Here is a 24,726-nt window from a genome sequence, read left to right as displayed (position 1 = left end):
GATAATTTCAGGAAATTTGATTATACAAACGAGAAAATGAAAAGTATGAAATTATTTTCATAAACCTTTCAAACTCAAACCCATAATAGTAAGAGTGTAAGTCAAAACAAGCATATAGATACACTAAATTAGTCTATGAACTGTGGCAGACCAAACGTCTAAGGCAAAACAACAGCTGAGGATTCATACAGCTGCCACGCTCTCCTCACGCTACAAGCTAGCTGGAAATAAAGCTGCGGCTAGAATTTGCAAACAGTTGTTTTGCAAGTTGATTAGACAGTTGTCTCTCGGATCAGGTGGGGATTTGACTCCTGTCTCCCAGCTGCATCTGTGGTTAAGAGGCACGAAGCATCCTATGTGAGCACCAGCACTTGTTACTCTCCGCACAAAGAGCTGATATTGCAAGAGTCCAAGGATTAGCACACACCACACACACAAACTATAAAACACTTTGGACAAGTTCACATTCCAGTCAAACACTGGATTTACTAAGCGTTTAAGGGACCACATTTTCAAAATGCAAACTAACTCAGACTTCACAGAAAGGCATTCTCAGGTTAGTGCACAATTAGGTAGTCCTAGTTTGCCCTTTACATTAGATTTGAGAGTTCCTAGGCAGTCGTCATAAGTAGGGTTTGTTTATTAAAAGAAAGAACAAGAAAAGATGATTGCCATTTCATGAGTTTAAAGGTTTTAATGAAGCAAAAATCTAGACAAATGTAAATAATTTACTGAAAACGGCTAGAAAAATACATATTCTGTTATACATGCTATTTAATATATAATATCCATATAATATTTCATTACATTTTCAGAAATATGGATTTTGGAAAAACATGACAATAATATTAATTCTTATAATTTTATTTGAGAAAATCTGACAAATAGACATGTATTAGATAATAGGGGTGGGCAATATGGCCTAAAACATATATTGCCATTTTCTAGAAGTAACAGGCAATATACTGTATATATATCAAAATATTCAAAATTATTCACATAATCTAAACAATGATATCAATGTGCAGAACACTGTGTTACAATTCTACTGATCACATACATGCACTGATTGATAAGGTTTTGACAAGGTTTTTGATTATTAAATCTATAGTACTTAGATTGTAGTTATGTTGGGGTAGGGTGGAAATCTATACTGCAGAAGTTATGGAGTACATGCAGACAAGTTTTATATGCAGCAAATCATTTTGGGAACACTCCTGAGGCACTAGGCGACTGAGCTTAGAAACCTGTCATGAAGGAAGCACAGACCAAGGTGACCTGCTGAGCACTGCAGACAAACTTTCCCTGAGAGTAGCACCGTGAGATAAACTGCTGCAGTTAACAATTCCCTCAGTATATGAACTGCAATGCTGTTTTACCATGAATGCAACAAGATTTTTCTGCACAGAGGAGAATACACGCATTCCAGCATATGGCTAATTGCTGTACTTTCACATGGATTTCAATCTCCGCGTCAGAGTGTGGCCAGTACAGTACTGTCTGGAATTTAAAGCCTAGCGTTGATTAAACAAGCCGTCCACCTGCAACGTGTGGTGAAATTTAAACTGCACATTACGGTCATTGCGCATACCGATCACAGCCTGAACTGAAGTTTAGCAGGAGCTCAAGCCTTGCAATGTGGAGTGTAGGTTCCCTGCGTACAAGTGCAAATGCTTTTTTGATAAACTCCCGATACTTGTTGAGGCTGTTAATGACAATACCATGTTTGCTTTTAACAACAGTGCAAACAACTTCCACAGTTGGCCGTCTGAGTGTGTTTGCACAGTGAAGATTTAGTACAAGAGGCCAGTAGTCTCCATTAGTCTGTGATCAGTCTTCAGAAACTCCACTCAAGAGGGCTGCTCCCCTGCCAGAGATTAGGCTTTTGGCAGCAGTAATGGTTTCTCTGCTCGTCACTAAAATATTTGTATTACCTTCCCATGTTTACAGTATGCACGCTCGGTCTGTATTGTTGAAGTAATGCAACACTTCAATACAATCCTTATTTCTGCTTCATGTACCACCGTTCCACCCAGACAAGGTGGTTACAGGAGGTTGCAGATTTTCTGTGTCAAAGCTGAAATATTAGATACCAGTGCTAAATTAGACTCCAGCCAGGTCCTTGGTCCCGGAGAATCCCCATTCAATTTAATAGTTCACCTTAAATCTCCAATTTCCGAACACATTAGGTCCTGATCAATGAATTAAGTCACTGTTCAGTTAAGGAAACAAATGACTGACTTAACTGGGTGCCTGGAGAGTATTTCAGGGTTTGCTCCAAAAGATCTCTAAAGTATGTAATTTACCAAACATCTGCTTAATGGATCTGAATTAGAAGTTCCCAAAATTGATCATTTAAGACAGGTGCTGTTTGGAATCAGGGTAGGAGAGCCTTGCCGAGCACTCAATCTGTTAGAAAAGTTATTTGGATAAATTTTTCTTTCCTGCAAATGAGATGTTTCAATTGAATTCCTATAAAATAACCTTAACTCTAAATATACCTATAAAGCAGAAGGTGAAGTCAAAATCTGGAATGTCAGACATTGCTGTATATTCAGACAAACAGCAAATTGTGCCTTTGACAGCACAATGACCACTGTCAGGCTATTACTATGACCTTTGTTAATACTGCAATAGAAAGCATGACTGAAAACGAATAATATATAAATAATAATAAAGAAATCCAGTTGATTTAATGATGTCCCTGTGAAGCAGCTAAACAGTCTACACGGTCAGGAGTCATTTTACACCACAGAATGACTTTGGGGAGACTGGGCTCCATCTGATCAGATAAAGCAAGTTACTGTTGTGAAGAGTGCATTTACTTGTTGTTGACTTAGGACTATACTTTATTGTAAGGTTCTATGAGATGTCTAGACAAGATAAGACCCAATCCCCAGCCGCAAAAAACTGAATTATTGTTGCCGTTATTACTACCGTTATTGTGATTGTTACAAAATCATCACCCTGGCTCATACATAATTATCAGTTGAATGGCTTTGTGAGCAAGTAATGGTTGTAAAGAAATTTTTTCTTCCTTCCCCTGCGACTCGCACTGGAAAGTCAGAGGCAGAAGGGGAATATTTAGTAGAGAGCCCCCCTGGCAACACTTCTTCCCCTGAAACTATCACATATCAAAGATGGCATTCTCCCCTTCCGGCTTCTGTATCCCATTCTTTAATAGCCGGACAGAGAGAGTCAGGGGTGATAGTTTCAGAGTATAGAGTGAGACTGAGAACCCATTATGGTGAAATAGTTTCAACTCAACTATTACTTTTTAATGAATTTTCTATTTTTTTATTTTTAATTAAAATGGTTATGACCAAAAAACGAAACAGAAAAATATCATTATTTCAGACAGTTAAGCACTATTTGACACCAAAGAAAATGGATGGGAGTCTGTAAATTACTGGAACTACCACCCCAAAGTCCAAGTATGAACCCCATGAGGCTATCTGGGATCATAAGGAAGCTGTAAAGAACAAAAGGGTTCCAACTAGTGCAGGGCGATTATGGACTGTTCTGTAAAAGGTCTGGTACGATACACCACAAGAAATCAACCAATCATACACTGGCATCATGATCAAAAGCATGCACAATTTGCCAAACAAATATGGAAAAAGATCCCCAAGATATTATATCATATGTATACTGTTTTACATTCAATATTGGTTTCATTGTTATAATCAGAATTGATTGGAAGTACAGATATTCAGGCGGGTTTCCCACAACTTGATTCCAGAAGGGTGCAAAGTAGGTCGAGCAGTGGAGTAGGGAGTTCATATTGTTTAATAACCAGTTGTAACAAGGCTGCTTTCGGTAGTCTTTGCTTTCAACAAACAAGCAACCAGGCTCATCGGGAAGCTCATCTCCTGCCTGCTATGGGACTCATTGTGAAGTTATATTAACTTTCCAGGAAGATTCCCCAGAGACCCTCAGATCTACTTTTCCAGCCATTTCCCTGGAGTAGTCTGTATCCCAGACTCCATTCACCAATGATGTCTGGGGAAAACATCTGAAGGTTTGCTTTCATCAGGACATTCAAGGGATATTTTTCGATTGCGTTGTCACATTATGACAGATGAGAAGCACATTTATTTCTGAGGAAATGCTCTAATGTTTTTTTTTTTTTTTTTTTTAATTTATTTTAAGCAACATTTAAGCTATACATTAGAAAAGATTTACACCATGATTATATATTCATAAAGATAAATCAATAAAAGCATTTTACCTTGCAATAGACTTAAAGAATTACAATGAGCTACAATTTACACTGAAAGCTCAATATCAATAGGGTAGCGTTAAACAAAGTCCAATGAAAAGAGGCTGATATAAATTAAACAGGTAATATACTACCCAATACCAGAATCACACACTCATGATGATTGATTGTTAAATCTAAATTTGGAAATCAGTTAAAAATCCTTGTAATATTTGCTTTACTTGAAGATTTAATGTGAAAGCTGGAGAGGTGAACATAAAAAAAGAGCATACTCTAACTCCATGAATGCAAAGAATCCATTCAGTGGATTCACCCTCAACGTTGGTCTCATATTAAAACATACAGTTTCAAACTACCCACTGCAAGGAAAGGAAAAGAGGGGGGAAAGCAAAACCTAAAAAGGCAGACACTAAGTGAAATGTAATGCCAAATCATCATGTCACTTCAAAATCAGTTATTGATTTATTTTTTGTTTTTTTCTCCCCCCGTAACTGCCTGCAGCGTTAGCACAACGTTAAAAGCCTGGGTCAGGTTGTGCCTCAAGGTCTAACCGACTAGGTTTCAAATCAAAGTTGATTAGAGGGGGGCAGGAATATGTAAACCACACTCGTTACATTGCAATGTAACCCAATAAAATGACAGCACAGCACAAATGCCTTTCCAGGAAATGCTGGCATTAACTAACTTGAATTCAATTATAATTTTCCATTTTAATAGGAAAATCCTCCCACAAAAAACAGTCAAAATGCATGAATCAAGCATCAACAAAGTATGATGTTTAGTAACTGCTCAGTCTTTGTCATGCCTACTTTAGGATGCCCTACCACTCTAAACACGTGTGCATCCCAATGACAGGCCAGACGATTCATGACCGTTAGTGGCCGATATCGAAAGAGGTTTTGGAAGCCACAAATCAGTTTCCTTCTAACCCACCCCCCATTCCGTCACAGCTTGAGTTACGGCACTCCAAAGTCTCGTGGAGTGATTTACTGCGCTGTCAGTAGAGGAAGCAAAAATGAAGCATGATCCACGACAAGTTGCCAGCCCACGCCTGTCACCACTAACTTAAGATGGAATCGGAAGCCTTTTTAATACGAATCCTAATTTGCAACAGTCATTTTTAATTTGAAAATGCACTAATTAGGGCCTTCGCACAATGTAGCCGAATCCCGTTGACAAGACATTCCACATGCAGAGCTTACAGCCGTGACACGTTTGGACAATCCCAAGTCTTTTAAGAAAACCTCAACTACCTCAGCAACTATTCCTACTTCTTATGGCTGTACCACTCTGAGTCTCAAATGGCTTTACGCACGTTGAATGCTGAATTCAACATGGAAAGCACTGTTAGAAATGCAGGTTCTGACTGCACATATCTAAAATATTTATTTCCAAAGGAATTGCTCACTAGTTGCTCCCTTCAGCACAAACCTGTCATAATCAAAAGGTGTCTGGAGTGCAAAAGGCGCAAAGTATACCTAGGGCACAAGCTCCATTTCACAAATATTAACATAAATGGGTCAAAAGAGGTTTCAGTTAGAAAATAAGTGAATTCATTGCCGAATAAACACTAACAAGCTCTGTGGTTTTCTGGTTCCTCAGCCTCAGCTTGAAACTCTAACCCAAGACAGGAAAGGCCAAGTCTACCCATTTTAAATCAACATCAAAAGCCGATCTTTGCACCATCCAAACCCATGGTTTAAGCCAGTAGTTATTATTTAAAAGGTAGAATAAGTACCAGACGCTGTCAGACAGATCTACATAAAATTATAACCCATGTATCTTGAGCTTTGTTAAATTTGTATCACAAACTATTATAATAAGTTTCGTATAATAAGCAGCTGGTTCAGAGACCCATTAATACAGTAAGCAAGTTCGGGACCGGAAATTGACGTCTCCATAGCACATCTCAAAGTCCTTTGAAAAGGCAAGCAAGGCTGAAATGAGCCTGCTGGTGAACGCATGATACAAGATTATAGGAAGGCTGGGGTGAGGCATCAATATCATTATCCATAGTCAAGCTGTGTGAGGATGTTTACCATAGAGCATCACTTGCTTCCAAACATCACTCAATTGACAGTGTCATTGCCTTGCCCCCTATGGAAACTTTTCACATCATAAATCAGGTGTTCTCATCTCCATTTTAAACTTTTCAATGGACTTAAAGCGCTTCTGGGGGGTGGGAGGGGTTCAAGCGATTGGTTTTTGACTTCAAGCGCTACTAATCAACACTGAAGGGAAGAGAGATTAGACATAATTTTGAGCCAATGTATGCATGAAGTCAATATAATTATAATCATTAAAATCGGAAATACTGATCGGCAATGCACATCTCTCTGTTAAATACATTTTTACTCTTTCATAACACCAGTTAAATCAATGCACCAGCTGATGGAAAACAGTATGTCAATAGTGGAGAGACAAACCATTGCCCCAGCCTTTTTAGGATACAGCCAATCAAAAGGCAGACTCACCTTCTTTATTTTGCCACTCCTTGTCCCAGTAAATGCCACTGTGTTTCCTCTGTAGTCATAGGCTGCAACAGAAGTCATTCCATCATCTTTGTCAATAAACAAGGGTATTCCTTCAATGGTGGTTGTCCCACCCAGTGGCTGATTAAAATCCTGCCCACAGAAATTGTCGTCAATCTGTAATGGCTGCGAATAAAGGGAGAGAAAAAAAATTTTGTGCATAAATGATGTGCCACAGATTTACATATCATTAACAATGTTCACAGCTCAATATTGCCAAGAAAAGGCATTAATTTATGTATCTCTGATATGCATATATGTACACGTGCCAGTCGATAACGATTCGCACACATACATATGTAACAAGGAGATAATAACTGGCACCTGGATTAGCATCGTGATTCTCTCCTGAAATTGGAGACAGCGCTAATTAATTGTAGGGGAATCAAGCTAATTCATTAGGATAAGATGCATTACTACAATATTGGCTAATCAATCACCAAAAAAAAGACAATTTGGTCTTGGTAAATATCTCCGTTTCTCCAAATGCACATTATGGGCCTTTGAGAGAGAAGAGGAATTTGATTTGGATGTGTAACAGAGGGGAGTTCACAATAATTCAACGAGAGCTAGTTACATTGCAGGGGGAAAAAAACAAACAAAGATGTGCTTCGTTCACATTGCTCACGGCAAAACAAAGGCAGGCTCTAGTTATTTGCAAGACAGCAGCAAGCACAGACAAAATGCCTGTTAAATTCAAGCTGGTGACAGGTTTTTCTTGTTTTGTTATGCTAGAGATTAATTATAAAAATAAATATTCTAAAAATGTAGGCAGGATGCAAAGCATTGAATTAAAACAGATATAAAGATACACATGCAAAACCAAGCAATATATGATTAACTAGTTTAAGTAACAATATGGAGGAACAGATCGTTGACTAGAAAAAAAAAAAAAATCATAAGCTTTCTAGTTTACTAGAGCTCATTTAAAGTAAATACTCCTTTAACAAGGGCCTCTGATGTTGCTGCCATGGCCTTATATCAGGGTAATAAAAAATAGTCTTCAAAGGGTCCAGGTTTAAAATGCTTGCCTTCTGCCAAAAGGTGACCGCAATTACAGGTGTCTTCCCCCTAAGACGTCCCCCGTGCTGGGCAACAGACGGCCCTCATTAGTGGTTACAAGGAGCGTCCTCTACCTCCACCCCCTTTCACACACACAGCCGCCATTGCTTACTGATGACAATCATATTTCAGCCAGCGTGTGGCCAGAGCAGAGCTCGTGGTATCAAGCTGGGAGGAGAGCTCTGACATAATGAGGCGGCTTTTAAAAACAAGAGAACACAATCTCCCAACATGGGGAGTCAATGTCCTTTTCTACCTCTAAACTGGTGGAGGGGCTTGAAATAGAACAAGCAGCAGATTTCTGGTAAAACTTAAACAGGACTGTGACCGCTCTTCAGTTGCTTCTATCAATATACTCGGGGAGGGGGGGTGCTCTGAGAACTGAGGTTATACACAGTTCTTCTTCTTCATTAGAGTCTAAAGGCCCGAGGTTCAACTCAAGACAAAGGCAAAACTGGATTTAAAACACTACAGGACATCTAAGAAAGCATCCAGCAACATCAGATCGTAGATCACTTAGCTGAACTATGAATTTCAACAGTTTAATAATGTCCACTTACTAGACCAAAAACTTTTTTTTTCTAGTATCTTAATGAGGAAAATATGTATTCATCATTAAGATTTGCTAGTATCTAGGCTGGAAATCTTGCATAAACAAATGAACTGGTCAGTCATTCATGAGAAAAATAAGGTATTAAAAATGTAGGGAAAATTACTGAAGTTGATACTCTTGGGGGTTACCTTTAACTGCAAATATTGTCATACATGTATATTTAAAATAAACCACATGTAAAATTAAGGAATATACAACCAGGGGCATTGTTTTCTAAAAATTGTATAAACCAAGAACTACGTGCATAGCTGAACAAAACCAGAATCACTCATTCAGACCATCACAACACATTTGGGTTTTTCTTCTTGCTCTTGCTCAGTGGGATAATTCTACCACTGTTTATTAATAATAGAAATAAAAATAATAAACCTGAAGTGAGCCAAGTGATAAAACTCAATACATATCGTTAGCTAGCCCGAAAACAAATACAAGCTGCTAGCAACCTCAGGCTGTTCATTGGGCCTGGAAAATGTATCCCTCTAATCTGAACCCGCAGGCATCCAGAGCCACTATCTCAAATTAGGGGGCAGACAGATAATACATCGCAAGAGAAAGAGAGAGAGAAAAACTGCTTATCAAGATTGTTGGAAAACTCACGTGGTAGGCTCCTAATGCAAATGATTAGAAATGGTAATGAGGCACAAATTTTGCTTCTTGACTATCTCTTCAAATTAGGTTCTAAAGCATACCAGACCAGCTGACCTCTTCAGAAATGAGAAGCCTTAAAACAATATTTGAGAAAGCACACTGTTGTACTTAATTGACTTAAATATCCCCCTTGGACTGTGTTTTGTATAACCACAATGCATTCGATTTGGAGGCACGCGAGTCTGTTTGCAATCCTACTTCAGCAGAACCCCTGTTCTGCCCCTCTCTAAAGGAGCTTTAATTCCAGGACTTTATCTCTACGCGATCTCATTGATCCAAATGGAAACAGATCCTTCCTTAGACCCCACACTCTACTGACGAGGCACTCTTTCCGTCTCTGCATTACCAAAGACAGGTCAGCTGTCCTTCCGGTTATTGATTTCCTTGATTTTTTTTCCCTTTTCTAATCCATTTTGAGAGTCTCTACTGTATATCACTGAGAACAAAAAAAAAAAAAAAAAAGTAAATTTTCTTCCACAGATCTTTAGGTTGTATTCTGTGCTTCAAACACACAAGTACTACATTGTAGCTGCAACACTTACCAATAAAAGTAAGCATGTGTTTAAATGGCTCTTAACTTTTGAAAACCCAAGCAGAGCCAACATTGGTACCCACAGTGGTATACTTGTGGGGCAGAATATGGCAGTTTTTCGGTTGGTACTTAAACTAAAGCCATCAGGTGCACACTGCAGTCAGGTGCAACTGCTTTAAACTGCATTTTGCAATGGCGGTTATAAAATCAAAAATCACACCAAAAACAAAAAAGCCTTATTTTAGAGCTGGACACTACCTCTGTGTGCCTTAGAATAACTGCATAATTCAGCATAATTTAAATAATGTGATGTGCAAAAAATGTGATTAAACTTCAGATCTCAGGGCTCTATGTGGTTACACTGAAATTTGAGTATCTAAATCCATACCTAAGCTACATATTTATTAAAAACAAATAAAAATAATGAACAACCCCATATGTACAATTAGGGTGAATCTATGCTGGCAAAGCTGCCTTATTTGCTAAAGGGGAAGCATTAATAATACAGAATGATAAAATGTCCTGTAATTTGTAATACAGACCTCAACTGTTCTTATCCCAGAGGCAAAGTTTGGGACACCGCAGACACTCCATGCCTGAGGAAAAATAAACTAGATGTCTAACTAACAGCACTCTTCCCAACAGAGGCAGAACCACTCGCCTAAACTGGGAGACAAAGCGCAATGAAACCATTCCGGCGGAGGCCAGCGGGAACCAAAATTATCACTCGGCTCAGGAATCTGACAGACTGAAAGAAAAAGGCAACTGTACTTGAGGTGGCCAAGAAAATTAACCTCACTGCAAGTACACAGTCAAATCCAATTCAATTATAATGCTTTAACTACCACATGGCTGGAATGCATCCAAGTTTTGTTTTTGATTTGTGGCATTTGGTAACTAGTACAGTAATGATATTGCCCTTTGTTTTCAGCAGCACACTAATGGTTGGATTTTAATTTTGCATTAATTGCTGTTGGCAGGCAGTAACTGATGCTGGTCGCTGTGACCTTAGTCATGTTCCAGGGGTAGAGCTCTTCCATAAACAAGGCTAGTCTGTTCAATGGATTAGGTCTGTCAATATATTAAGGAATAAACGGACATGAGAGGATTCATGTACACACTGCTGGGGGATTAGAAGGTCCATTATATCACGAGCAGGAGGTTTGCTCAGTTGATTGCTTGAGGTTCAGCCGCATAATGCGCCAGTGAAGGTGTCCGAAAACAGTGGAGTGAGAGGAAGACCCACCACCAGTAAAATCGTATAAAAGCTACGACCTTACTACACAAACATCTCTATAGGAATAAATAAATAAAAAGAGAGCATCAAAATGTAGTTTTCAGCTACCAGTATTTTAAAGAAGTTTGCTCAAAGCAGTTGTTTAACATTTCGTCTTGCTTTGAGTTTCATCCATGATCAGTGTGTTCCAAATTAAGGGCTAGACCAAATTAAAACTCTGACCCAACTGTGAATTACAAATTACAAAGTTGTTACCCATTGCATTCTGATTTATAAATAACATCAAGTGGCTTCTAAAAATAAATAAAACTGCAATAGGGTACAGATCAGTACTTTGCCTTCTGGGGGTAGGATGAATATGGTTTCAATAAAAACAATGTATATTCTGGAAGGAAATGTATTTAATAGTAGGAGTAAACCTAAAATGTACCTCAGGCTCTGTTTATTCGGTTCAGAGGTAAAATGTAAAATAGTTTATTTATAAACTACCATTTATAAGGTATTGATTCAACAAACAATTTCAAATAACATATCCTTTATGTATTCTAACAAGAATATTATTTTAAAGCAGACAAGATTTTAGTTAGGGGTGGGCGATATCACACTATTTTCCGGCAGGATCACAAGCCACTATATTATCACGATTCTTTTCAATGTTGGTTTTTAAGACTATTTATAGTGTTACCAAACAGAACTAATTTCCCTATTTGGAAAAATATAACCCTAAAAGCCAGGAAACAAAGAAAGAAAAAGAATAACAGAATTCAGGCAAAGTACCTATCAAACTGTTTTTAATTAAATGTGCAATTAAAGTATAAACATTCAACAATATAAACCAACTCTTGTATTCCTTTATGAATTTTAAAAGGAAACAAAATGCAATATTTCAAAACCAAAACAAAATCAAGCAAATGTACAATTTGTCTTCCTGAGTGACTTTTATAAAAATAAAAAACAGCAACGTATCACCTATTCTAAAAGAAAACATATGACAGCTAAAAATTCAACAATGTAAACTAGCTCTCCTATCCCGTTTTGAAGTGCAACAATTGAAAACAATCAAGCCAATGTACAATATTTATCTATCTTCCTGAGTGACTTTTAAAAAAAGCAGAAATATCACCTTCTAAAAGAAGAAATTATAACAGTTAAATATTCAATGTCAACAAACTGTAGTATTCTACATTTTGAAGTGCAACAATTGAAAACGATCGAGCAAATGTGCAATATTTCTGAACGCCAATTTTTTTTTTCAATCCTGTCGTGGCATTCAGAGTACAGACGTGGAATTGAAAACATTAGAAAAATAATTGCGACTGGGCAACTCGTACCGCGTATCAACTACTCTAAACATTCTTTTAAACCCCTAATTTTCCACAGTTTTAAGGGAAACCATGTCCTTGGCCAAGTAAAATGTCACTCCACCTGTTATATCTAAGTCAGCGCTTACTCGTTCTGTCTTATGGAGTACCTTTGTCAAACGCCTTCGTTAGGGTCATTTGTTTTGACTGCGTGGCGGTTGCTGAGGCACTCACAGGAGCTCTTCTTAATGTCTGAATGTCGGCGTGCTCTTTCTTGGCGTTTTCATTTCAAATGGTGAAGAAGATTTGTAGTGTTGCCATCTGAAGCTTTGACTTTTTCTTTGCAAACTTTGCAAATTACAATGGTTTGTGCCATATCGCTTTGCAAAAAGTGAAAGTATTTCCATATTACCAAGGTAGATTTTTTTTTTTTTGGAACCAGCGCCTCAGTGTTGTCAGCCATACTGCTATATTGTTAAATGAAAAGCGGGAGTACACGAAATCCAAGGCACAACAAACGACTCTTTGCTATTATTGGTTTATTTGTGTGTCTTTTAGTGAATGCACGAATCAGACTGGCAGATTGGTTTAAAATTGGCCGGCAGGTGTTTAACAATAGGCAACCACATATAATACTACATCCAGCCATACTGCGCCGTATCATTTTAAAATCAATACAGAAAAATTGATAAATATTTTTCTATTTTTTTTTTAAATCAAAGCATAACTGATCGCTTGTAATGTAAAACTATCACGATACTCCTGATTCTCTATCAAATATAAATACACTATCATTCATTATTTTATATAGTCATATTGTCCACCCCTAATTTTAGTATTATAATTAATATAATATAATGTATGCTTTGACAGGGCTTTATTATAAAAGTGTACAGCGGAAGTGCATGAAATTAACAAATTAGAAAATTGGTGGCACAAGACTACTCTTGATCTTGACCAGGCTTTCATCAGTGCCAATTAGTAAGTTTATATGGCATGATGTTTTGAAAAACGAACATAATACTGAATCGGAAAATAGGTTTCTTCCATTTCATCCATTTACATGACAAACTTGTTGGTATTAGGAGTTCCCCAGATCGATATTGGAAAATGTAGGGCACTCAAGACCATAGTAGACCATAGAAATCAAGATAATTTTAGTACAGTCAGAATACGTTCTTTGTTTTCAGTTCTTGCTAGAGCCGGAAACATTTAGGTGGCATATTACGAAAGTATTCCGATATATTTTCTGAAAACCATGCTTACATGCCTTTGATATTGCAATGTTCGGAAAAGCATAAGAATTCTCATACTCATGTAAACAGACTGTGTGTTCAAGTGTAGATTCTCTCATTTGGTTTGCCATGGGGTAAGAACACCGGAATAAAAACTGTGTACAATACAACAATTCCTTAACTAAAAGCCTTGACCCTGTGGTCTTATCTAGAGCAGCAGAGTAGTGTTTGTGGACCAAGGATGCTGATATTGGGTTTCCGAATGGTAGTTTTATAGCATGTTTGTATATTGTTTCTTTTGGTGGTTTGTGTTCTTTAAACCCAAAATGAAAACAAAAACAGTATAATTTTAACGGCCATTAGTGCGCACTTTCAAATCAAAATGGGGAGACGAACCTTAATGGACCAGATTACGCATTCTATTATCTAAACCACCATCAAAACATTAAAGTTCATTTATGCAGTATTAAAATAGCTGAACATAGTCTGTTCTATGAGAAAAGCTTTTAAGTCTGCACATTTGAATGTTTTAATGTGTTTTTCTCAAGGAAGAAAATCTGAGAAGTGTCATCTTTTCAAGGATCTCATTTAGAGGAACAACAACAACAGACCAACAAAACCACAGAAGTGGATATAGGGAATAACTTTGCCAAGTGTCTGTTGCAAGAGCATTAATAAATAAACATATAAATAAAAAAAGTGTCAGATTAAATCCCAGATTCAACCCGTTTACAAAGGATTCTTCCTGGCAGGAAGGGCTCCAACATGTCCCCAAAAGCAGCCTGTCACAAATCATGTAGAGTTCGGACAGATGTTCATATTATGCAGAAAGCAGGCAAATGAGACTTTCTATAACAAAGAACCGGCCTCAACATGCACTGCAAAGGCAAGACTAAAAATACACATTAGGCTATAAATACAAATTTGCATTTCACACAAAAAACAGCCACATAATTCATCTTGAGCTACTCTATTTAAAGATCTGATGTTTGATTCCAAATTAACAGTTAATATACTCTTATACTCGTGAACTACAAACATAATTTTACATTAAAATTGCAGAATTGTAAACAGCACTATGTCCAATTCATGTGGCCATAGGTTAAGGCTTAATCAGTTTAAGCTCCTACAGTAACTATTGTATAGGGCCTAATACTTACAATTTACACAAACATCATAGCACAGTAACATAAGTAAACAGTGCATTTTATACAATATTTTTTTAAATAAAGTGAATATGAATATAATTATAATGCCTACCAAACAACAAAAAATCCTCAAAACTGGCTCTTGAACAAGCTGTTAGTTGTAAACTGCTCTTAACTCAACATTTTCTAAATGTTTTTTTTCCCCCTGATAATCTGGGATGTGTTCCGGTAGGCACTCAAAACCTAAATGTAGGTCAATTTTAGACATTAAAATCAAGTTGTGATTTACCAGGTTTTCTGCATGGATAACAGCATCCTTCCACTTTTTACCTGATTCTGCACCTGAACACCTATGTCTGAGCAATTCCCCATCTCCAAATTCAATAAGAAATCTGAATCTTGCCCATGCATTTTTTAATAATTAACCATGTTCGTGTGTTATTGTCAGCAGCTTAAAATAAACAAAATGCTATGTTTTATACAGTTATCCCATGATGCTAAAATGTATTGAAATTTGAATAAACAAGTAAATGACTGACACAAATTAACTGAGATTTTTCCCCCAATACATAACACAAATAAACAGTAATGGAGAAAAAACTAAACAAAACAAAAAAACGAGTCATTTAGGCCTTGCTTAGTTTAGAGAAAGATCAAAGATTTGGATCTGGTTAAAAAAAATAATAATAATAAAAAAAAAATGAATGGAGCAGTAGTCCACCACAGGTTCTCACATAATCCCCATGTCTCCATTTGAGCAAACAGGGAGATGTGGAACAGGAGGAAAGAGCAGGGCCAATTTTCTGAACCATGAAATCACTCCATATTATTGCCCTAGGAGGAGGATGAGTGTTGTCACGACAACAGCAAGCCTACTATGGAGTCGACCTAGGCCTCAAAACTTGCTGTGGAGAGTATGAAGAAAAAAAAATATGCGGAGAAAAAACAGGGGCACAATAGTTTCCCTCACAGAGTTGTCACAGTTTAAGCTCTAAACTTTTAGATCGACCACAAATACATTTAATGGATTAAAGCCTTCAAAATAACTCCCCCACCCCTTCTCCAAGGCATTACAGGTAGCCAAAATTGCCAACGACTGCAGTTTTATACATAAACTCTCATAGCATATAACAAAAATGTATGTAATACAGACAACCTTATCACCCATCTGTCCAATATGAGTTATTCAGCTATAAAATTTCTGCAACACTAATTCACACAGGTCACTAAAGAATATTAAATGACAAGCACCTTAAATTCTATTTTTAGATGTACATACTTGTTATTCCATCATACTATATAGCTGCAGCCAATTTGCTATACATGCTTACTCTTGCACTCAAATTTTATGTTGCAATTAAAGCTCAGTTAACTTGACAACAAAAACTCAATATTCCACATTCATTTCATCGCTCTCTGTCCAATCTGTTACCACATTACACTGGCAGCTCCATGAAACAAAGGGCTTTTTGCCTTTAGTGACACAGACCCTTGTTAAACAAACAAAAAATGTAATTCTCAACAAATGCAGGAATAATTAGCAGAGGGTTAGTTTGGGTATGAGTCAAAGGACAGAGCAATTAAGTTGTGTTCTGCGTGTCCATCACATCAGTTTAGATGAGAATGAAGCATCTTTCAAATCAATGGGTAAAAACAAAATGCATGTGTCTCCCAGTTACGGGGATTGTGCTAAGCTGAAATAAAAGAACAGAGCTGGCACAAACAATATTTAAAAGATGTGATTAACCGATTACAACAGTACCCTCATTATGGCATTACCAACAATAGCAGCCTCAGACCACTGTATAATAAACCCCCCATTTGTATTACATACCACTTTCTTCATACATTTTAAGGATGCATTCAATTTGGAAGTAACTGTTTTCATATAGATTAAAAGCAGCTATTCAAAAGGAGGAATGTGTTGGTTAGTGCAACCTGTTAAGAAGGCCACAAAAAGAACAAGACCAATAACGTCCCTGGTATCATAGAAACTTGACATATTTACATATTTTGCTTTTCCTAAATGTAGATATCTGATTCACAGTAATTTGCCATTCACAGCTTTATTGCTTGACCACAATGTGTTACTAGTGAATCAGAATGAGATACAAAAGCTTTAATTTAGTCATTCCAAGAGAATGTTAAACCACAGATTTCACAGGAGGTTTACTGTAGATTTCATTGGTCTAGAGCAAGATAGTGGAATAAAATGCAACTGTCAATTAATCTGAAACATAATTTAGGAATAAGCACAAAACTTTAGTTTTTTTAATACTGAAACCAGTAGAAATGTGTATGGCTTCAGACAAAGCTTACTATGACTTTCATCATGGTTAGGTTTCTGAAATGATTTTTGTTTTTTAAAATTTCATTTCAGCAGGAAATGTACCCATTAAGACCAAAGTCTCATTTAGAACAGTGTGCTAGAACATCATGCAGAAAATACAATATCAACATCTGACAGCATTTTTAATAATGACATTGTTATAATCCATAAATTATAAAACAAGAGTCAAGAGTAAAACAAGAGAATGGATCCAATTGTTTGTGTAGCCATCAGTAAACCATTTAAATAACTCCCAAAGGTGGTGTTTAAAAATCTTATAAGGAAAGACCATCAAAATCAAATGGACGATACAGAGCAAATTACAAATTATTCCAATTCCTAAGTAGGTTTCTTCGTAACAAAGGCTGGGTCGACTTCAATGTATAACAAATTGACAAAAGACACTGTTTCAAACCAGGCAGTCTAAAGGCTTTAGGGCGACCAAGGATATAGGTGAACAGGACTTCAGACACCTTAATGAGAAAAGCTTAAATTTGCCTGCTTTAAAAAAAAAAAAAAAAAAAAAAAGTATGCCGATAATGGTCCCATTATAAGTCATTCTTCTTCCACTAAATCTCACTGATGACAGTGAAGAATCACCTTGGCTCGCCAAATGTCACTTCTCTCTCATTGCACCAGGGAAACCGTTCTAAATCAGCAGCTCAGAACAGAGCGAGTCACATATAAGATTGGGGGCAGCCACACACATGTATATAAGGAGTCTGGGCTGCATTGGTCACTATCCAATTAAATGCAGCTCACAGGGCGCCTTTGGTAAAGAATAAAACTTTTAAGACTACCATTCAGCTGAAGGCCACATCAAATCATAAAGACTTCCATCTCATTTTCAGAATGTTACCTCAGGCCTTCTTCACTTTGAAAACTCTATTGTTTTTCTTTATAGCCAAGAGCAAATAATAGTATTCATGACCACTGGGGGTGGATATGAAGAGACTAAACTTCATGTTCCATTAGATCTATTACATTGAATTAACTGTAAGTCGCCTAGCATAAATGCATCAAGCAAATGCATAAACAATTTTATCTTAAACACAGCCTTTGGCAAGAATATATACAAAAATACATTTTACATTCAAATAAATCATGCAATTTGGAATTGTGAGCAACAACTTTTGCATATCAATATAAAAAATAAATCTGGATTTAAGAAATAAAACAAAAATAACTAAGCCTCTTCCCTTATACAGAACTGCAAAACTGCTGTACATTAGCAACATGTATCTTGTTCAACCAGGATTTAGGTCATGCGAACAAGTGGTTGAACAAGTCAGATGATTCAATCAGTCGGTCATCCAAATTGTTAACATTCAAAGCATGCCGTGCATTATAAAAACAATTACAAACATTTCTGAAATGCATTGTTTTATTATTTAATAGTTAGAAAATATCATCGCTCCCACTGTGCCTTTCATATTACTGTGGAACCATGACAACAGAAATGTGAGGGGAAATATCTAAACAATTTCACACCTCCAGCATCTCACCAAATACTCATTGAACTGAAGTAGTTTACAGGGTTTAATTGAGACTCAAAGGCACTTGTATTGTATATGGAAAGTGTAATGTATGACAACTGTTTATCAAAGTTGCACAGAAAGGTCAAAATGTATAACTGTTGGCCTTAATTCTCAAAAATAAATAACGGATTTAAAATCAACAGAAACCTACCATGAGATTCATGATTTGTTTTTAGAAAAGTTATTAATAACAATCATATAAAAAAGGAAACCTGTCATTACAACAATAGACCTCTTTTTCATCAACCTTACTGAAACTATTAAGAGTACACCCAATTTTTGCACATGAAGCATTCATTTTCATAACATACCAGTATACATTTTCTTTCCATGAATATGACAAATGTTTGCAGAAGCTACCAAGCAGGAAGTCTAATTACAGCATGTGTCTAGGAACTGTTTCGCTCAATTTGAAACTCCCAGCTTCCATAATTGCTGCATAGTCTTTTAACAGGGCCTTGTCAACAGATGTGAAATGAGTAGCGTTATGCAGGTTTTAAAAAAATCCTGAATTAATGGGCTCGTCGTGAGGAATTCAAAGATGTGTTTTGTATGCAAATGAGCAATCAGACGCATCTTACAGCCGATCTCAAACCACAGACATGTGCAACTTAACAGGTGAAAGAAATGGCAAGATACCCTAGAATGCCATGTTCATATATCACACAGCAAGGCACACATGACTTACACACTGTCCAAAGAAAGCAAACATTAATTTTGGAGTTGAATGGCACGAGATATGACGACAAACTGAAAGGCCTAATTCTTTTGTAGTCTTAGAAGATCTGGACTCAAGGGAGACTTGAATTGTTGTAGGTCTGACAGAAATAGAAAACAGTAGCCTATATTGCAGCATTTATTTGCTGTAGGGACAGAAATTAGGACATTTAGGACCAATATACAGAGGACACAAATCCACCAAGTCCTATCCTGGCCCAGCAACACAGAGCATAAACGATGTTTAGGATGAATTGAAGCTCAGTAGAGATTTCTGCCACAACAGAAAAGCCAATAGTATATGGGAGTCTATGACAGAGTTAGATAATGTATTCGAATCTCTTTGATTTTAGGGGTCATGTTTTATACAAAAGGTTATAGAGTTATACAATGATGGATGTATTGTTATTGAGGTGATGGAGTTAAGACTTCAGACATTTCACAAAGAAGAACAAACTACACAATTTCTAGAGAACTCTTATTTTGTGGCATTGCTCTTTCAGGAGAAACATTAGGAATCTACCAAATAAATTGACAAGACAATGTTAGACTGCCACAGATCAAGTCAAGTGGAGGAATTTGCACCAACAACCTTAGGGAGGTAGGTTAAATAACGACTTAAACACAAACAGGCTTTACATGATGAATTTCTCTGTAGTTTTAGCATGATAATCTTTGACAATAATAACCATGAGAACACTGGAGATGCTGCCAAAAACTAGCCCTGATCAATAACAGTTTTAGTCTCTCAATGAATCACAGGGGACCAGACCAGATGACACCATCCTCATAGGTTTGATATCATGATTTTGTTTTTTTGGGGGGGTGGGGGGTTGACATAAAATACATCCTTTAAGGAATTTGAAACCGCAAGAATTTGCGAAAAAAATAACATGCTATCCAAAACTCCCAATAAAAAAACTCCAAGCATTGAAAATTTAGTGAGCATTCATTTCAGAAGAGTCAAATCAACACTGACAATATGATGGTCACTGAGCAGGTGCCTTCATCCAAGGTGACCTAAATGGTTTTAAGATATGCACATTATAAGGTTAACATTGTATAAAGCAAACTCATTAAACTAAAGTTTGACCAGGACTTAAACAATATCCTTGGACTGAGTCTGAAACTTATAAGTCTAGTAATAAAAAACAGTCAAAAATGTTTCACCCATGGACTATGGAATCCTAAAAAGCAAACGCTGAATAAGTGAACAGTTCACCTTTCGTTGGAGGCAAAAGAAGGGTTTACAGCAGTAACCAGTTCAACAGCCTCAACTAAAACAATGCTGCTTCCCATAAAGTATCCATAAACAGAGATAATTAAAGATGCCTGGGCTCACACTGTAGACAGCTGTTCCTCAGTGATGGTATAAACCCAAAGAGCCACTCTGCTAACCCAAATGAGCAGCATGACATTGAGTTCTCCAGGCAGCAGTGTCTAAAACATCTTGAGCTGTTGAATATGGAAAAGATTAATCTTTACCATCTACGTTTTCCCCCCCTCGCTCTCTCCCCTTTTCTCTATTGTGGATGCATCTCAGGGAACTCTATGGGAAACAACAAATACAGCTGTACGCATCGACTGGTAAACAACAACACAGACTGCGATTGCTTTCCGTGGCATCAATAAATAATTACACTGACAATTAGTTAATTACCATCAAACCACCTCGTTAGGGATTTGCAAGCTAAACATTCCGCCAAGATGAGGTGAAAGGTCGGGGAGAGCATTTTGCAAGCAACCCACTTACAACAAGGGATATTGATCAGAAAATGGGTCCTCCTGGTAAAAGGATTATAAAGAATTTGATTTCAGTCACCCATGGCAAACATCACTGTACACACCAAAATTCCACTGGAGTATTCATAATTGTTTTTAGTTTTTTTTTTTTTTTTTTTTTTTTAAAAGGTGGCTACTCAATGGTCAAGACCGCACAGTGTCTTATCAGTTGCTGGTGCCTCTTTAAGATGCATCGGTTTAGATCGTACCTGCAGACAATTCTGATCTCATCTTACACCTTAAGGTTATTCAGCATAATGTTTAAAGTTCGTAACATCTTAATGTTGTTAGCTTTGTAATGCTGTGTACATATGGAAAACCATGTTGTTGCTTTGGACTTGTATAAGGCAACTGCTAAATGACCTAATAGTAGTAGTATTACTAATAATAATGGTTGAAGAACTGTAATTTCATAGAGGAAAATGATATACTGATACTTTGTCTCTCCATATTTTGTTCTGTAAAAAACAAGAGCAGTTTGCCAATACAGGTATTATCCAAAGATCCCTCTGAATTACTTCTACTCACAAATGAGATCAAATCTTTTATCCCTGAAATTTGCACTTGGATAAGACATCCAGGTTGAGTACATAACACAACATGGATACTTAAATTAAAAGACACTTGCATCCATTCTTTCAGCAATTATTAATTGTCAGTTCTCCATTGAAACCACCTATGGTCAGCAGCATAAAACCATATAATTACTGAATAACATAAGGTGTAAATACAGCAGCTTTTCCCTTAACTAGCATATTGACTTCAATAATGTAAGGTAGTCAAGGAAAACTTAAGGGAAAACTCAAAACGGCAACTTCACTTAGTATTTTATGTAAAAAGCAACAATAAAAAACTATTGAAAGTGACAGTTAGAAATTGAATTGAACAATGGATGTCAACCAGTATCAAAAGCAGAAAAACTCTAAAAACAAGGTAAAAATGGGCTTTGACTGAAGGTACTCATTATTCTTGTAGGTTGTCAAGATCAGCCATTTACAATTGAACTCGGAGAATGCAATCATGGGAGTGATTGCAACACCTGACCTCTCAAGTGTGTCGAATACTGCAAATGAGCAGAGCAAAATGCTTTTGAGGTCACAGACAGGGCATATGGCACAAAGTTCAAGTAGATATCAAGAACTCTTTCTCCAAGTCAAAATATCTATACAGAGGGCAGCCAAGATAATGGCAGGGCTAGGGGGGGGGGGGGGGAGTTGATGACACAGCACTTCAACAAAATTAAATCTCAAAAGTTGGTTTTCCTTAGCAATAGCTAACCACCCCCCCAACCAGCGACCCTCAAGGATGCTGTGGCTAAGGGGCATCTGCCAGATAGGCTTGGAAAGAAGCCACAGGCTAGGCCTCAGAGAAGCAGAGCCCTGATGGCAAAGTAAAAATGAAGAGTTCATGTGCCTAGACAAATGCATAGTCAAACATGCTTTAGTGTGTTTTAAATGTACAGAATGCAAAGCTACATTTATGCTTTAGTTGATCAGTGAAACACCTTCATCTGTAATTCACCCTACTGGATTTCCTATTAATGCACAGCACACTGCATTTTATTATTCAACAGCATACAGCAGACTTCTCTCCTCTTTAGGACCCTATGATTTTCAGGGGATGGGATATGAAAGGGGGGAATAAAATTGTATCTCAATTCAAATCAAAACTACTTAATCTTCTGGGCTTTTTTTCTGGGTCCCGAAGAGAAAGAAACTGCTTAACAGCTCCAATCCACGTCAGGATCCAATCCAAAATATCAGGCTAGAGTGAACACAAGGAGATAACTTAACAACTGGTTGAATTGTTATGAACACTCCATTCTGGATTAATAAACTGTTTTGTATTCATTTTGTTTAATTTCTGTATAAGCAGGGGCAACATCACTACTGTTAAACAAAGCAAGTCCTATTACAAAACATACCAAACGTTTCATCTGACAGGCATGACTTTCATAAGAAACCCGAGAAGCGATAAAAGGATATAGGCCTACTCTAACCATCATTTCCCCCAACCTAACACAGTTTTACATTGGATCAGGATTAACTTAGTGATTCTCAAGTTTGCATGGATATTGTCAATTAAAAATAAAAAAGGTCCTTTTTAAGTATAAGTACTGCATATACACTGATGCAGCAAACTGACTAACTATTAACTATTAAGACCAGAATCCATGACCACATTTCCCAAAGAGTGATTTATTCTGAATAACCCCTCAGAGCAGTGTTTCAGTGGACTAATCCTTCCAACAGCAACCCCCCCTTTTTGTTGTTTCTTTTTTGCTTATACACACCCCCACCCCCCTTTATTTACTAATGCTCGCAGTCAAACCATTGTGCGCTTCAGTGAGATTCAGAAGCCAGGTGTTCTGCCTCTGATAACACACTAGACAATATAATGAAGGTGATTATAATTGGGTCTAACCTAGTTGCGAGTCAAAGTGTAATAGCTTTATATCTCTGCCAGTTTTTTGTTGTTGTTGTTATTGATTTGTTTGTTGTTGGGTTTTTTCTTTTTGGTAATAGCCAGCGGGATAATGGCAGACAAGTATGAATGCTGGCAATGAAATTAGTTTTTTTCCCATAAATTAGGACCGATAGAGCTTGAGGACTGCACAGATAATCTCTGATACTTTCAGTGTCTAAGTGAACATTTGTAGCTCAACACTTGCTGGAACCAGCCACTGCTTTCATCACAGTCAGTATGGGTTGCATTTACAACCACGTATGACTATACACGTCAACTGGAAACGTGCAACGTCAGCCAGACTTGCAAGTTTGCAGCTGCTGCTTGAACTGCATGTATTTTTGTCACATTGCTCTTCATTTTAGTTACTTTTGTGCATTATTTGAAATATTTTTGCTGTTCACCATGTCTGAGAAAAGGAAGAGTGTATAGACCAAATGGAGAGTTTTGTAATGTGGCATGTGTGCATTGGAAGTGCATGGGTTCATCCTCAAGTTATAAAATGTTGTGGTACATTTAGATTTAGAAAGAAAGCAGTTCAAAAAAACAAATTCCAAAGTAATATTGAAACCTTTAAAACCAAGGTCACAGGCTTTATCTTCTTGTCTATAGCTTGCATTTCAGTAAATCTTATTAAGGGTTACAGGAAAGAACTCTCCTTTTCAAGGCAGAAATCTCAAGTTTCTCTTGCTTGGTCTTAATTGTATGGTTTAACTGAGAATCTCCATGGTCAATGTCCAGTAGAGAGAATAATAATGAACAATACACGTTCCAAGTGTGCATTTCAGGTTTGTACAAAATGGTCCTAAACTTTCAAGATGTAAGTTCTTCAGACAGCATCCCCCAATTCCCAGAAAATGCTCTGTGCTTGAGAGAATGAGATTTTAGATCATCCATAAAAGAGAGAATTGCAAAGGAAATTAAAACCAATGAAACTGTAAGGGGGTTATCCACCTTTTGCACATGGCCTCTTGTCTCAAGGATTCAATCATGAGGGTCATTTGGCAAATTTTACTAATTAAGCTTCTAATAGACGATTGATCCCGGAATCTGTCAATTCTTGACAGATTCCAGGAATAAAGTATCAGCTCTATCCCAGACAGCCAAAGCCCATTTTGAACACATGCTTTTATTATTATTATTATTATTATTATTATTATTATTATTATTATTTTTAACCAGCCCAGTAACACTTAATGTGCTTTCCCTTTAATTTACACTTATGACCTAGCATCCTTGATACACTATTCAGTCAGAATTTGTGCTTTATTTGTGTTCACTTTTAAGTCTGCTTTAAAAGCTTTTGAAGACTTCAATCAAATCCCCTCGCCATTTCCTCAGTTCAAATCTAAACAGATTCTGTCT

At 37.0% G+C, this 24,726-nt stretch overlaps 1 protein-coding gene across 1 annotated transcript in view; it reads right to left on the bottom strand.

Moving 5' to 3' along the window:
• plxna1a (plexin A1a) overlaps positions 1–24,726 on the bottom strand; it is a 311,729-nt gene that overhangs the window by 237,609 nt on the left and 49,394 nt on the right. The window contains exon 3 of the mRNA XM_066698365.1: positions 6,697–6,879. Coding sequence (XP_066554462.1) covers positions 6,697–6,879 — 183 coding nt within the window. The remainder of the gene's footprint in view (positions 1–6,696; positions 6,880–24,726) is intronic.

The sequence above is a fragment of the Amia ocellicauda genome, chromosome 3 (assembly GCF_036373705.1).
Source record: "Amia ocellicauda isolate fAmiCal2 chromosome 3, fAmiCal2.hap1, whole genome shotgun sequence".
Classification (NCBI taxonomy): domain Eukaryota; kingdom Metazoa; phylum Chordata; class Actinopteri; order Amiiformes; family Amiidae; genus Amia; species Amia ocellicauda.
This window is presented reverse-complemented; position numbering and strand designations above follow the sequence as displayed.